The sequence below is a fragment of the Arachis hypogaea genome, chromosome 2 (genome assembly GCF_003086295.3).
Source record: "Arachis hypogaea cultivar Tifrunner chromosome 2, arahy.Tifrunner.gnm2.J5K5, whole genome shotgun sequence".
Classification (NCBI taxonomy): domain Eukaryota; kingdom Viridiplantae; phylum Streptophyta; class Magnoliopsida; order Fabales; family Fabaceae; genus Arachis; species Arachis hypogaea.
In genome coordinates, this window is record NC_092037.1 from 7403989 (window position 1) to 7420606 (window position 16618).

The 16618-nt window shown below is 31.4% G+C and overlaps 1 protein-coding gene across 2 annotated transcripts; it reads right to left on the minus strand.

Moving 5' to 3' along the window:
• Positions 1-1930: 1930 nt before the first annotated feature.
• LOC112735572 (uncharacterized) lies at positions 1931-8191 on the minus strand. Of its 2 annotated transcripts, none has more exons than XM_025785103.3 (10): positions 7939-8191; positions 7785-7847; positions 7294-7426; positions 6277-6514; positions 5973-6101; positions 5846-5895; positions 5666-5763; positions 5232-5519; positions 3675-4143; positions 1931-2640 (listed from the first exon to the last, which is right to left on the minus strand). In XM_025785103.3, exons 2-10 carry the CDS (start codon positions 7833-7835, stop codon positions 2552-2554), a joined length of 1545 nt encoding a protein of 514 aa, XP_025640888.1. In that variant the 5' UTR covers positions 7836-7847; positions 7939-8191; the 3' UTR covers positions 1931-2551. The 2 variants fall into 2 exon arrangements, with proteins under 2 accessions (XP_025640888.1, XP_025640894.1); XM_025785109.2 differs by lacking the exon at positions 1931-2640 and adding an exon at positions 3121-3470.
• Positions 8192-16618: the final 8427 nt, after the last annotated feature.

Below are 16618 nucleotides of genomic sequence, written 5' to 3' on the forward strand. Positions count from 1 at the left end.
ATCCAATCATCAATGCTACGGCGGCGGCGAGCCCTAACAGCACCGGCACATCTCCTTTCTCTCTTCTCTTTTCCCCCTCACAACCCCTCTCTGCATTCTTTTCTTTTGGCGACGGCGACGGCGACTCCTAGTTTCTCCGGCGCCGTCCCCCCTCCCCCTTTCCCTCTCCCCTTTTCCTCTCCCCCCCTCTCACGCCTTTCCCCTTTTCCCCTCCCCTCCTCCCTCGCGTTCTTTTGTTTTTTTATAATTTTTTTATTAGAATATGGGTAATTTAGTAATAAAATTAAAAAATTTATTAAAAAGGACGATTTTAATATGAAATAAAACATTAAGGATGATTTTAAATAAAAAATTATGTTGGGGATGATTTCGATTCTGATCCTCAAGGTTAGGGACCAAAACAATACTTATCCCTTTCAATAATATTCTTAGTTATATTATTATTAACAATTATTAATATAAATTTAATTTTAATATATTATTATAATAGAGATTTACATTTAAATATTATATGTATTAGATAATTAATTTAAATCAAATATATAAAATTGTAATATTTTATAATATTTATAAAATATAGTGAAAAATAAATAAATAAAAATATTTATACTTTATTTTATAATAAAAATAGATTTATTATAGTTACCAATATTTTACATATAATACACACTTTAATTTACATATAATGTAAATAAGAATATTAAAATAATTTTATTCTATTGTGATTTTTTCTCTTCTTATTTTTTTTATCCAAATAAAAAAATTATTTTCTTTTCATTCATTTTTTCTTTATCCAAATAAAATATAAAAAATTCACCTTCTTTTTCTATTTACTTTTCTCTCATTTTCTTTCTTTTTTTTTTTTTCGTTATCTATCCAAACAAAGTACGAGGGTCTGTGACAAACCCTGACCTTAGTTTGAGGGGTGTTAGATGAATAAAGTTAATTGTAATCATTTTTCTAATTGGGTTAAACTATTGTTTCTGTTATAACTGATTTCCTAATCTGTTATAACTACCTCAAATGCAGTTAGGTAGCTATAGGAAATGTGGCTACATTATTAAATAGTCTCGGTCAATTCACTAGTGTATCATCCTTTACTTAATCATTTCTCTAATGTTTACTTCAGTTCTTCTCTCTTGTTCTTTATCAATGCTCTCGGCACTTTCTTTCAATTCCTCTCAATCATCACAGGTTCATCGAGGATTACACACACCATTAAATAAATAAATAAATAAATATATAACTCGCCCATACTTTATTTTTCAAGCTTTTTTATTTTTTATTCTTTTGTAAACATTATTGTGATATATATAGATATATTACACGTAGTTGTTAAATATTTGTAGGATCCAAAAATATCGGCTGCGAATCAATACAATCAATCTCATCAGATAATTGCATGAATTGTTAACATCAGATTTTGCATCTGATGCTCCAGCTCTGTATCACAATATATGCCTGTATATATGTCAAAACTCAACGATATCTGAACAATAAAATTGTAAAAATATTATTCAAATAAAAAAGCATAGTAAAATGTTATAATTAAAGCTAGACCTGCTGAAAAATACTGTGAAGAATGTATATATGTGAAATTGTCAAAAATATACTGGTACTATATATGGCTTAAAAGATCCTAAATTCCTTACTAAACTGGAAAAGTGCTATGACAGTGGTATTACTTTCTACAAAGTTCAACTTATTTGCAATTAAAAATGTTTTCTCGTATTTAATAGTCAAGAGAAAAAAGAAGAAAAAGGAAAAGGAAAATCTTGCAAGTGGAGAATTCTACGATACGCAATAACCTTTCCTTACGAATATTGATATGATGCTGTGATGACCACGTGATTCATCGTGTTCAATTCATTCATATGGCTATGGAATTTTAGTTCATTATCCTTGAGATATATATCACCATTCCCAATGAAAAGAATCCGCATTATCATTTCCATCAAAATATATATAACAATTTCAATAATTAGTGCATAAGCACAGTGGACACATGAGAGGCTCGATCAAATTATTGGAAACCCTAATTAATACAATTTCTGATGAATTAGCAACGTTCCTAATTCTATAGGCCGAAGGGGTAACCTTGGAGCAATGGCCTTCGTGTGGAAAAGGGGGACAGGATTCAGTTTCATTTTTCTTTTAGGTTGGAAAGAAAGAAATGCATCTGATGCTTTTGTCTCAAATGTGAACGTACTTGTATGCTTTCCATGCATGCATTTTTTTTTCTTGTAGAGAGAGAGGACGGGGATCAAAAGTAATAAAAACGTTGAATAATGATGATTACCTCAACCTTAAAGTACTTTTTTTATTGGTTGCGAATACTGTTTCTTTGAACTGATTGCTTTTTCTCTTTTCCCTGGAGTTAGTTTAGAATCTTTGTAAGTAACTAGTTTGAAAAAGTTAACTTCTTCCACACAACTATTTGGGTAGCTATTTATGTTTCTAGTTTTTTCTATTAGATAAATAAGTAAATAAACCTCTTTCACTTCAACTGAAGGCATATAATATAAAACTGATAAGGATGGTGATGGAACAGTCATGTGAGATGCGATCTAGGAGCTTCTTTGTCCAAGACGATGGCGATTCCTCTTGGAGGATTCACGTTCCACCTAGTTCGCAACTTGTCTGCAAGAGATAGATTCGCAACCAAGTGAGCTAGACCATTACCTTCTTCCACCAGTAAATAAAGCTTGACCCAAGGAAATCAAGGGATGGGGAAATAAGAGGCCGAAAGCCAATACAGGGTCGAAGCAAAATCATAGGTTTTGAAAACTGAATCGATCATCTTGGCTATTGAAATTCAGCTGTGATTCAACTGAAATAAGTGATTTATAATAAAATAATAAGATATTGTCACTTTTATTTTTGATAAATTTCACTTTCCATGTGGTTTTTTATTGTATGTTTGTATGAATTTGTAAAAAGAATGACATCAAAATAAGAGTGACAATATTTATTTTCTTAAATAATATATAAAACTATAAATAAATACATAAAAATATAAATATATTCTAATATAAAACTATTTTTAATTAATACTATTGGTTCATATTTAAAAAAATAATCATAATTAAAGCTAATTCTAATAGCAAACAATAAGAATAATTAACACATCAACAATAATAAGGTAAACCCAATAACATAGTAGAAACTGATGATGATGATGAGTTCCGAACAATTTTGAACTAACAACAAACTCCAAAGATATTAATCATCATTCTTTTGAGGGTCTAAATTTCTCAAAGGACCAACTTTGACCTCATGTCTGACTCACTAATTTCCAGCTGATTTTCTGGTTCTTACCCAGTTCTTGAACTAGACGGTCTTTGCTATAGACTGAACCGGACCAGAACTGGTTTAAACTGATTTTCAGAATCATGGTTCAAACAAGGGTATAGTATGTGTTCTGTGAAGAATAGTTATATTTTGGGTCTGTTGTTGTACTTGCTTTTGTTCTGTGCATAATGAGACCATATCATTAAACTGAAAATATAAACGTGAGCTACATGTATATGAATGTATATTCATGTATATTCTCATCAACTATAACCTACCTTTCAAAATTTTCCCTTCTAGACGAGCAAAAAATAAATTGAATATCAAATTTTGGAGAGAAAAATATATACAGGTACAACAGAAAGATTTTAGGCTTCATTCACCTTTCCTTTCAAGCCCGTGCCTCTTTTTCTGACCAAGTTCCACAAGTAAATACAAGAGAGCCTCGCACACCTGAGATGCGTCCCCTTCTTTAGGGTCATCATTTAGTGATGAATAAACCATCCACGCATGGTCCAGTTTTCGTTTAGGTCGCACCACAACAGATCCTGGAACTTCTGCATCCCGGCATGTCACAAGCCCGTCACTCTTCTCACCATATCTAACCTGCAGCAACTGTGCGCAAGCAGCCATAGCAGCACCTAAGGGCATCACCACAGGAAGTTTTTTAGGTTCGCCAGCAACTGTGGGTAGTTCAGCATGGGCAACATGAGATAACGTCGCTAAAACGGCAGGGGAAATACTAGCTTCAGTACGAAAGGAAACAACAGGAAGTTCATCTGGTAGATGATGCTCCTTTAAAAACTCCCTCCGCCTTTCATACGTCAAGTCTTCTAAGGCTCTCATGTCACCCTTTGTAATAACAGATAACATGTTAAATGGTATAAAGGGATTTTAAGTTGACATTCATAGGAGCTAAAAGAGAATAACTTCAAAAAAAAAAAAAAAAAAAAAAAAAAAAAAAAAAAACAAAACATAAAAGTAGAACTTATATGATAGAATTAAATTAAACATAAAACAAACACTAGTAAACTATAGCAGCAAATAAGTAAAATCATGCGCTATACCATTCAATTATGTAATGACTGTATATAGGAAAACTATTTTAATTGACTCGAGACGAGATCCTTGGACTACTTAAATAAGTTAGCCAAGAACAAACTTAACCCAATCTGAAAAGAAGGAAAGATATTATAGTGGAGGAGGACATTAATTCTGATGTCCATTCCTTACGTTTGTCAAAGAGAAGCAACTACTAAAGGAATAATGTATTTACTTTGTACTCTATAAATTTAATTCAAGTTTATGCCTATCGGAAAAATTGTAAATTACAGTTTACAGGCATTTTAACCTATTTAAACAAACTTATGAATTTAAGCCTTTTGCCTAGCTGAGGCACCTATGCATTCACCCAAAGTCTTAAAGGCTAGGCTCGGCCTCAGAGAAGGCATATGATAGTAGAAAGCGAAGCTAAATAGATTGCCTTTGGAAAAAAAACAAGGGCAGAGTCTATTAGGCAAAGCTATCTAACCAATTTCCATCCTTTCACAGTTTCACCACAGCTTAATAGAATTAACACCAATGAGATGTAATGCAAGTTGATAAGCTTGATATGGATGTTATGTCTGAGGCCTGCTCAAAAAACTAGAAGTTCATATGTTCTCACTGATGTTAGAAGTGTTGTGTGCCCTAGGTCAGAAAAAATTTTGCTGATTAGCTTATATGGTTTTCATAATAAACAGGCTAAACTGTTTTTGTAGCCATGTGCAAACTACGTAAACATCGGTGCACAGAGTAGGAGTATTTCTCCAATATCTCTGCAAGGAGGTTACTTTGGAAAACCCTGAAGAAAATTCTAGATAGCAGTGGTCAAGGAAATATAATTTAATCAAGAACAACGAAGAAGAATGGAAAGGAGATAATAGAAGAACTCAACATACCTTAATTACTTTACAGATAAGAATCTCAGTAAGTTTTCGTATATTTACATAATCGCCAAGTTGTCCTTCTCGCAGTAGATCTGAAGCTATTGGCGTACCACCATATGGACTTTGTGCTAGTGCCAATCCAGCGACCTTATCTTTCAAATCAGACCAATATAATGATAAAGCAGCTGCTGCATCTACTCCTCCCTTGCTATGTCCAAGAAGCAAAACACGTTTGTTTGAACCCCAACAAATTTCCTCAATATACTCTTTTAGCTCTCTGGCATTTTTCTCAACTGAAGCCTATAATTAATGATCACTCAACATTCAGTAATAGAACATAATAAGAATATGAATGAGATATCTGCATAAAAAGTAGAGTTAGCATTTTCATGAGAACTAGTGAATAACTAATATCCTCAATCATTGTTATTACTATTATGATATACCTCACTATGAATCTTAGCAATATGACAAGTCAAACCCATTTTTGAGAAACTGGCTTTTGTATTGACAAAGTAGAGTGGGCCATGATTGCTAAAAAGACCTGACAAAAGGCAGAACAGTTAGTAGCACCAAAAACAAGGTTGCATGGTTGATCTCATATTGAGCATAAGCAGTCACTTTACCTGGTATTAACAAATAAATCATAGAATTTGGTAACCTATGAACACCATGCCTGTCAAAGTAAGAACAACTAAGTTAGCAAATCACTTATAGCTAGCATTTTAGGGAAAAACAAAACAAGATGCTCACTTGATTTCATCAAGAATCTCATGAAACCTCTCCGTTCCATCTTCAACTGGGGGCATTCCAGGATCACGTCCAAGCCATCCTATATCATCGGCAGATCCACGCACAGTCCTCCGAGCACGCTCAATCAAGCTGAAGCAAGTAGAAGAAGGAAAATGTGTAGTTTAAAAACATGGTGACCTATACAAGAAGTATTTACTAGGTACAGTATGTGTATATATATATAATGAAATAATTGAACTGAATGCAGACAAAAATGATGCAATATTAACAGTCAGATTCATGTTTGTTTCTTGGCAAACAATACCTTTGGAAGAGGGGAATTCCAGTTTGTCCAGAAGGATTTGATCTTACTAGTGCACCGGCATTTCCTGATGAATCTCCAACAGAAGTCTCTGTGATGTCCTCATTTGTATTCAGAGGTGCATAAGAAGATTGAAATGTTTTATTAGAAGAAGATGCCTCAGTTTCCCCTGAAGCAAAAGACACAAGCTCTTGTGCATGAACGCCAGAAGAGTCACTGGAATCTCCAGAGGAATGTTCTACTGAAAATTTGATAATAGCCTTGAGGTCAAAATTGCAAAACTAAATACTTTGTAGTGAGTACAATATATATAATATGATTGTACAAATAATGATAACATGAGGAAAGGTAACGCATCATAGAATTGTTAGGACATGACAATAAGTCATTCATATTAAACAAATTTATGTATTCAAAACTACAGACAGCTAAGATTCAAATATTTAGAAAAGGAGCATATTGAAAAGAATCTAAGTCCTACATTCACACTTCTAGACCATCATCATCACAGGCATGAACACTTAAAGCGTAAAACTATATATTTCTAAAAAATAATTAGATCTCTAATAAACTCTATCTAGAAAAACCATGTTTAAGTTAAAGGCCAAACATTTTACTGGAGAGTAACATTTTGCTATCAATATGTCTCTATTAGTTTTACAGAACCACATTAAAGAAAACTAATAATAATCACATATATTATGGCTTTGCCAAGGCCTGTAATGGCGAACATTCATTTTGCCATAATTCCAAAGCAATGTGATCAAATTCTAGAATCTTCAATTCCCAAGCATAAATAAATTTTACAACAGTTGAAGTGTCATAAAACGTATATCATCTTTTCTACTCCAAACTGAAGTCAGATGACTAAGTACCTCCATATTTTTTTTAACTGTTTTCTTTAATACTTAAGCTCAATTATTTCCTCTTAAAGTGACTGGCTGCATAATTCCCCAAACTCATGAAAGAAAAAATGGATTCAGCTACACCCTGGAAGAAGTAATTAGAAAAGAAGCTTGCCTGAATAATCATAGAAACAACCAGTAAGGAACGACGTTGTTTGTGAAAGATAAGCAGCAGCTTCAGTGAGAGAAGGAACAGATGAAAATATCTGAGGAACAAGTCCATCATTTGCCAAGTCATTTCTTTGTCCCTATAAAAGATAAGTAATACATTCAATCTTCAATTTTTTTAGAAAAAAAAAAATGATAAAAACGTCAATATTGTTTTTTGATCATAAAAGGCCACCTCCAAAGGAAAGGGGGGAAAAATGGAAAATCAGCACAATATTCAATTAGCAAAAAATCAATTCGAACCAAATTAGCATTGATAGCGAAGATTATGTGCAAATTGAGCAACAATAAATGAAAAACCACTAAATGCAGCTCACTGCAATATAAAGGAATCGAAACATTGATGATGGGAAAATGAAAGCTCTATATAGAAAGCCCAAAGAATAAATCAAAATAAAAAAGAATTGAGAAAAGAAAGGGAGGAAAAAGTTGTGTTACCATTAAGGGCGTGTTTGAGTCCGTACGCTGTATATTGGGAGATTGCGCCATGGAAGCAAGATTCTGCAGAACGCCGGAAATTAAGTTTGTGTTCATATAATAATTATATTATATTATTGAATAATAAATAAATAAATTTATAAAAAAAAGTTACCTTTGTGGTGTTGTGAATTAGCGATGGGATTGTAGCAAATCGAAGTTGAATCAGCGCACGGAGAGGGAGAGAGGGAGCGTTCTTAGAAATCGAAATTGAAATTGAAAGATTGAATAGTTAATAGTTAATAGTTAATAGATTTAAATTAATTAATAGTTGGTTCTGCCTTCTGCGTTCCATGTTAACGAGGGGTAACAAAAAACAATTTAGGAAAAGGATAAAGGAACGAGGAAAGCAGACGCCAAACGAGACTACGTCGTTTTGGTTTGCAAGAATTTTTCTTCCGTGCATAATCATTTCTGACTGTATTCGATGGGGCCGAAATAACAAAACATATTTTTTAAATTTTTTTAATAACTATTAAATATTTTTTATTTAATTTTAATTATAAATTAATTTTTTATATATTATTTAATTATAAAATTTAATTTTTATTTTATAAATTATTATTTTATTATTCATTATCATGTTTATTGAGAATAAAAACTAAAATAATAACAAATTAGATATTTCATTAATTGTAATAAATATTTTGCAATTTTAATCAATCATAATTTTATCATTAATCCAGTTACATATGTATTGGATTAGAAAAATTATATTTGTTAGAAATTCAATCGATTGGATGCATAAACCAATCGATTGAAATTCAAGCTTTCCATACTTTAATCGTTTGAAATTGATACACAATCGATTAAATTTTACAAGGCATGTGGAGTTTTTCTTATTCAATTGATTGGTCATATTAGCCAATCGATTGAAATTATCAAAGCAATCTGATTTAGTTAATTCAATCGATTGGTTCTGTTATTCCCTCGTGATCACATACTAGCTCTTCTTGTTGGTTAATATCATCGTCCTCATAGTATTTCTCATCCATGTCAGTGTTCATAAATATACCTAATATCTTCAAAATTTACCAATGAAAACATTTTTTAGTACACTTCCTATAACAATAAAATTATTTTTACTTATCATTTAAAAAAATATCATTTTTCAAAACCCCATTTTTTAACTTTAATTTTTTAAATACGATTTTTTTTATTTAGGGCGAGTTAGCACTCTATATTTTTTTATAGAATTCGCTAGACCCCGAACTCTAATTTTTATAGAGTTTACCTAACGCGACGAATTATAGTACGACGAACTTGCTTTGCATAAAAAAAACTCGTATTTGGAGAATTAAAGTTGAAAAAAATGGGATTTTCAAAAATAATAAAGGGGCAACAGAACCAATCGATTGAATTAATTAATTAAACCCAGCTTGCTTTGATGATTTCAATTGATTGGGTAATATGACCAATCAATTGAATAAGAAAAATCCCGCCTTGCAAAATTCAATCGATTGTGTATCAATTCCAAATTTCCAATCGATTGAAGTTTGGAAAGTCTGAATTTCAAACGATTGGTTTGTGCATTCAATCAATTGAATTTTTAACAAACACGATTTTTTTAACCCAATACGTATGGAATTGGATCAATGATAAAATTATAATAGATTAAGATTGCAAAATATTTATTACGATTAATAGAAGATCTAATTTATTATTGTTTTAGTTCTTTATTCTCATTAAATATGATAGATGAATGATAAAAAAATAATTTATAAAATAAAAATAGATTTTATAGTTAAATAATATATAAAGGACTAATTTATAATTAAAATTAAATAAGGACTATTTAGCAGTTATTAAAAAAATTAAAAAATATGTTTTGTTATGGGACCATTTAAGGGTCCAAATGTTTTCGGACCATCGAATCCTTTGCCATCATTTCTGACCATGAAAAATTTGGATGCTAACATTAAAACTAAAGTTACGAAAAAGGGTAAATAAATCTCTAACCTTTTAAATTTTGATAAATTCATCTTTGACAAAATTTAAATACAAAAAAAATCTCTAATCTTTCCGTCAATTTGTCTCTCACACACCAAATGAAACTGGCTAACATGGTTGAAACGGTATCCGTTATGGTGCCACGTTGGAAGGAGGATAAAGTTCAAAGGACAAAAAATCCTTGCTGTTAAAAATGGTGTCATTTTGAATGTTAGCCCTAATGAGATTTAAATTGGATAGAAAAATGGCGTATGCAGTAGCTGATCATAGTTGTTCATGGTGGTGTTAATTAGATTAATAGTCAGTGATGAATGCTCCTCAAATACGAGAGGAAGCAGAGGTGGAGATGGCGAACGACACGAACGCACAGTTGGAAATGCGATCCCATATTCGGTGCAAGTTGGGAATGAGAAAGATGGTGTTGCCCTAAAATGCTTCTGCGGGGTGTGTGTCATATTTTACATGTCGAAGACAAACACCAACTCGAATAGGCTATTTTTTGGATGCCCATTCTTCAAGGTAAGCTCGCAATTTTTCATGTATGTGGATGAAGTTGAGTGTTTTTTACCAACACATTTTTATTGTATTCGAATCGATTTAGGTGAAACAACCACATTACAAATTTTTTGTATGGGTTAATGACCACATTGGAAGAATTGGACGCATAGAATTAACAAGGAAATTGGGTGACAATCAGAGCTTTGATGTTGAAGAATATTTCATAAAGAAAGAACTGGAAAACATAGTAGTTGATCTAAAGCAAAGAATAATTTACCTAAAGAACAAAAAAAAGCAATAACTTCTATGTCATAGTTATAGCCTTGATTGTTGTAGTTGTTAGTGTTTATTTGTTTAGGGTATGAAAAATGTGAAAAAAATGTAAATTTTAATGAACTATGTCTGTTGACTGTTTTGGTTAATATGAATGGAAGAATGAAGTTTAAATTATCCATCTAGATTCTATTGCCATACAATGTTTGTAAATTAATATATTTATTTTCATTCAATCAATCTAAGACAAAAACAAGCCATAACATAGTCAAGGACTATAACATTAAACAAGTATAATTCATTCAATCAACCTGAACCATAACATAAGAATGTTGTCGTATCGTAACATAATTAAGTCTGGCAAAAAGAAAATCAATCATGCTACGTTACCAATATTTTTTCTGCCAAGATCTACCAATTTTAGTTGGGTTGGACACCAAACCCATTCATTTACAAAAGCCACATCCAAGTTAACCCAGATTAAACCTAATTTACCTCGTTAAACCTAATTTACCATAGACCCACATTGACTTACCATGGACAATCTCTCCCAACCCCCCTATCAGCATCCAGCGCCGTATAGCCTCCATTGTTGCCGTCTCTGCCGTCAAGGGAAGTCAACGCCGTCGGACCACCTGACCACGACGTCAAAAGTATGTTCCTATAGTCACCGTGAAGCCGCCGACTCTGGTGCATGTCATCGTTGGAGGTGCCTTGAAGACGCATCTGGCTGTCCGGCCTTCAACACCACGTAGCAACCCCGCGCTGCCTCACCACACGCCACAGCTGCATTCATCGGGCCGTGTGGGTTCGCTAGAAACCCTGTGGCTTTCTGGCTTCGCCCCTCCCACCAAGCGCCGCTCTTTGACTCGTGGACGAGCCCAACTAGAATATCGTCTTCCCTTCGGCACCACCGCGACACTAAGAGGTAAGTGGGTCTTTGAGAATTAAACTAGGTGCTGGTATAGATTTCTAATTCTAAGCATTACATTTGGATTGAGAAGGATTAAACATGGGTCTGTGTCTGTTGGCTGTGAAAGAACTTGGAAATTGGTGAATGAATTGTTGTTTTTGTTGAACTTGTTTCCTGGACCAAGGTGGTTTCACATGCTGTTTTCTATCAGTTATGTGACAAAAATGGTGTTATCAGTTATTGAATAATTTTTGTCGTTGGAACGGTTTTCAGTTTATCCCTGTGACTGTGTTGTGTTATTTGGAGACTCTAAAACATTGTTTGGTGTAGTGCCTCTGTGGTCACCCTTTGTGACAAAGTTGTTGTCTCATACTATTTAGTACATTTTCCCCATATTTTTATTTATAATTGTTTCAGATACTTTAGTACTATAATTTATTTAGGATAGATGCATGTGATAATATAATTTAATAAATTTAATATAATTTAGTAATATAATTTATTCAGATGTGTCTTGATTATTCTAGAAATTTGGGTAGCGATAGTGTTCAATAGCTAAATTACTGTTTCTATTGTTGTTGTTCAATATGGGTCTATGTTGAATTAGAAAATATAGAAACTGAAATGTGATCTTAATTTAATGCCTTAATATTTTTTTTTTAATTTGCATAGCTTATTGTGTCTTGTGCTGAACTTTCTTATGACATATAAATCAGGAAATCCAGTTAAAAATTGGGGTCTCTTTTGGGGCATATTTAGCCTTTTTTAAGTATGCGTAAAAGTGTTTTTTCCGTACTCAGGTTGGACATGTTATTATACAAAGAGGTTAAATAATTGTTGTCCTCATTTTTTGTTTTAAAATACATTGAGATCTATGTGTTTTTTATTAAATAGTTGGTTGATTCATGATTCACCGAGCGACAAGTGTAACGGTGCAAATTGATCTTATAATTGGTGTGGCCTGTGTTAACATTTAGCTTTTATGGAAATGTTTATATGAGTTTTTTATTAGCAAATTGAATTTATAATTGGTGTGTCTAATAATTTGTTGTTGAGAGTACACCAATTTAAATATCATATGTGTCTTGTTCATTTTAGTAATTTTTCTTGATATATTTTTTAGTTTAATTTGCTTAATATGTCTTATTCATTGTAGCTTAATGTGTCTTATGGTGTATTTTCTTGTGATACATAGAGCAACAAATTCAGTTGAGAATGAGTATATATTTTGAGCATATTTAATCTTTTTGTAATGTGCAGAAAAGTATTTTTTCATACTCAAATTGGACATGTGATTATACAAATAGGTTAAATAATTGCTGTCAACTTTTTTTATTTTAAAAATCCGTTGAGATCAACATGTATTTTTGTAAATATTTAGTTGCTTCATGATTTACCGAGCGACAAGAGCAATGGTGCAAAATGATTTTACAATTGTTGTGGCTTGTGTTAACATGTAGCTGCTTTGAAAATGTTTCTAGGAGCTTTTTCTTAGCGAATTGAAATTATAATTGGTGTGTCTAATAATTTGCCTTTGAGAGTGCACCTTCTTTACATCAGATCTGTCATGTTCATTTAGTCTACAATAGTGTAATAACTGTTGGTATTGTTATTGTTCAACATGTGTCTATGTTGTATTAGAAAAGATAGAAGTTGTAGCGTGATCTTGTGGTAATTCCTTTTTTTTTAATTTGCATAGCTTGTTGTGTCTTGTGCTGAATTTTCTTATGACAGACAGAATAACAAATTCACTTTAAAATTGGTGTATTTTGTGAGCATATTTATCCTTTTTGAAATGTGCGTAAAAATGTTTTTCCGTAATCAAATTGAACATGTTAGTTTATTAATAGGTTAAATAACTACTTTTCCCATTTTTAATTTTCAAAATGCAGAGATCTATGTGTTTCTTTAAATATTTGGTTGCCTAATGATTCACCGAGTGACAAGAGCAACGACGTAAATTGATTTTATAATTGGAGTGCCCTTTGATTACATTTAGCTTTTATGGGCTGTTTCTTGGTGCTTTTTGTTAGCAAATTTAATTGCTAATTGGTGTGTCTAAATTTGATGGTCAAGTTAGCAATTCTCTGAGTGATACTATACGTTGGTTAAACTTTCAGTTTGTATTGTTATTCTTAGTCATGTGTCTATGTTGAATTAGAAAACACAAAAGCTGAAACATGGTGGTGTTAATGTCCTATATGTTTTTTTTAATTTGCATAGCTTATTGCGTCTTGAGGTGAATTTTCTTGTGACACACAACAACAAATTCATTTTAAAATTGGTGTATATTTTGATCATATCTAACCTTTATGAAATGTGCATATAAGTATTTTTTCATACACACATTGGATACGTTATTATACAAATAGGTTAAATAATTGTTGTCCTCATTTTTTGTTCTAAAAGTGCATTAAGATATATATGAATTTTTTAAAATAGTTGGTTGCTTCAGGGAACGGATCCTCTCCAGTGGAGAAAAAATTGACACTGTCCAGTAGAAGATCTCAACCCTTAATAAAATCCAACGGTTCTAATTATAACTATAATTATGACTATTACTTTCTACAAACCCTTCTTCTCTTTGATTTCACTTTTCACGAGTCTATTTTCTTCTATCGCAGTAACAACACCAAGAAGAAGCTCTCTCTTCTCAAATTCTTTAAACTTTTCTTCTTATCTTCAATTTCACACTCTACTTTTCTTATTCTCTTCCCTAGCAGTAACAACAAGAAGAAGAACCTTCATTCCTCGTTTTCTTTCTCCTGCTTCAATAGCTTTGCGAGTAGAATCTAAGATTTGAATACCTTTTCACATTCTTCTTTCTCTCTCAATCACTAAATTCCTAAATTAATAATTCTTGTTGATAATAATTGGTTAGAATTTGTGTGGTTGATTTTGTAATTAGGCAGGTACCTTAAACATTTGAGATATGAAAGGATGACAAAATAAAAAAAAATAGTTTTTTTTCTTTAAATTGCCATAGTTTGTGTTTGCTATTCTACACTATTTTATTCAATTATTTTGATTTTTTTTATTTGTGTTTGCTTCTAAAAATGTTGTCTTTTTTTTTTCAAACAAAATTATTTTCAATATTCTGTTTTTTGAATTAGGCATTTGATGTTATTTTAAAATAAGTAAAGGAGAACAATGAGGTTCTGAATGATATGTGTTGTAAGTTCTACCTGCATAAATAGTGTTACTGTTCTTACAATCATCTTATGGTTTAAGAATTTAATTTATAAAAGATTTGATAGACTTTACTTATTTGTAATGTTGGCCATTCAAGTAGTACATGTTTTTATTATTTAGACCTTAATCATATTTAGTGTTGATTGAATTTTGATTATATTATTTTGTTATGCAAAGTACCCACTGCTTTTAATTGATATGACAGGATCTAAGTCTGCAATTTTAAAATTCTGCAGATAATTGTCAATTTTGTATATTATTGACAAAACAAATGAGTTAGCGAAATCAGTTTAAGCGAACAAGCGAACGCTCTTGTGAAAAGTTCCACCAAGACATTATAACACTTAATTGTCCGACTCTTATGAAAATTCTGATGTTGAAGATGAGAAGTATGGAAAGAAAATATCTGTTCAAAATTGTAATAGGATATTGAGTACGAATTGGTATGGATATAAATTTATTGTGCATGAATTTATTGTTCAAAATAATTGTATATGTTATGTAATTTGAGATATGGTATTATAAACATACCAATTGAAATAGAGGAAAAAGATTATATACAAGTGCAGGAGACAATCAAATAGTAAAATTACAATATAAAATTTTAAGATAAATATCCCAAAAAATAAATTATAAATAATAGGTTCTTCTTCTCTTTTACATCATTCTGTTTTTGTGAGATCTATTACAACTCTAATTTCAATCATTCAGTCAAATATTTTTCAAAATCAATAGCAATTCAAGCATATTTGGCATCAAAAAGCTCTCTTAGTATGCATCCAAGATTCTACAAAATATATATATATATATATATATATATATATATATATATATATATATATATATATATATAATTGTTATTAAGTGAAAGAAGTAAATAAAGTATTACTATACTAATTTGTCTACAATGATGTAAGTAATTATTTATTGAGATATTTTATAACTAAAAATTACCTTAAATTTTATAAACTTTTTTTATTGTTCACAAATGTATTTGGTTGAAGAAATATATCCAACGGTTTCTATTGGATATAGATAATCATAGTAATATTAAACACCAATAAAAAAGATTCATCATGTTAAACAATATATAAGTATCATTTTACAAATAATTAAAAAAACTTACCATTAATAACCTATTAAAACCATGATTATCTTCTTGAGATATTGAACTATACAGCTTAATGACCTATATAACATGAGAAGAAGAATAATTTATAAGAGTTAAAATAATCAAAAATAAATATAAAAAACATAAAAATTTAAGGTACTCAACATTGTACTCATACCACCTACTCTATTTTACTACTTAATTATAATTCTACCTTGTCTTGTTGTTGTTGTGAAGTGTTGCTATTTTGACTCTTCTTATTTTTGGGTTGCTTTTCAACCCAACTTTTTGGATGCTTTCTAAAATTTCTCACACCATTTCTCATTTTCAAACCTCTGACTTCTAAGGGTTGAAAGTTTGTACATTGAATTGGGAGGGAAGAATCGGCATTGTTGACTTCTAATCCCAAATTTAGTTTACAGATATCATCAACTTTTTTACTTAACTCCTCCACAGCTTTTCCCATAAAGACACATGCTTTTTTACAATCAGAGACTTGTGTGACTGTTCTTACTAACTTAGGACATGTTTGCTTAAACCATTGTGTGCTAGTAAGACAAGTATCTTCCTCAACTATTCTTCGATGCATATCTTTTACTAATCCCCTCGTTGCTTCTCTTGTCCACCTCTTCAAAATATACTGGTTAGGCAGTAATTTAATATCTTTAACATCTAGAACTTTGATTGTGTGACAACACAAAATGCCAAAAGTCTCAAACTTTCTACAATTACATGAAATTGAATTCAAGGAAAGATCAAATGTTACTTTAAACTCTTTATTCTCATTGCACAATCCAACCAGATATTCATAAACAAAGCCTCTCTCATTTACTTCTCTTATGCAAGCTGTAGAATATG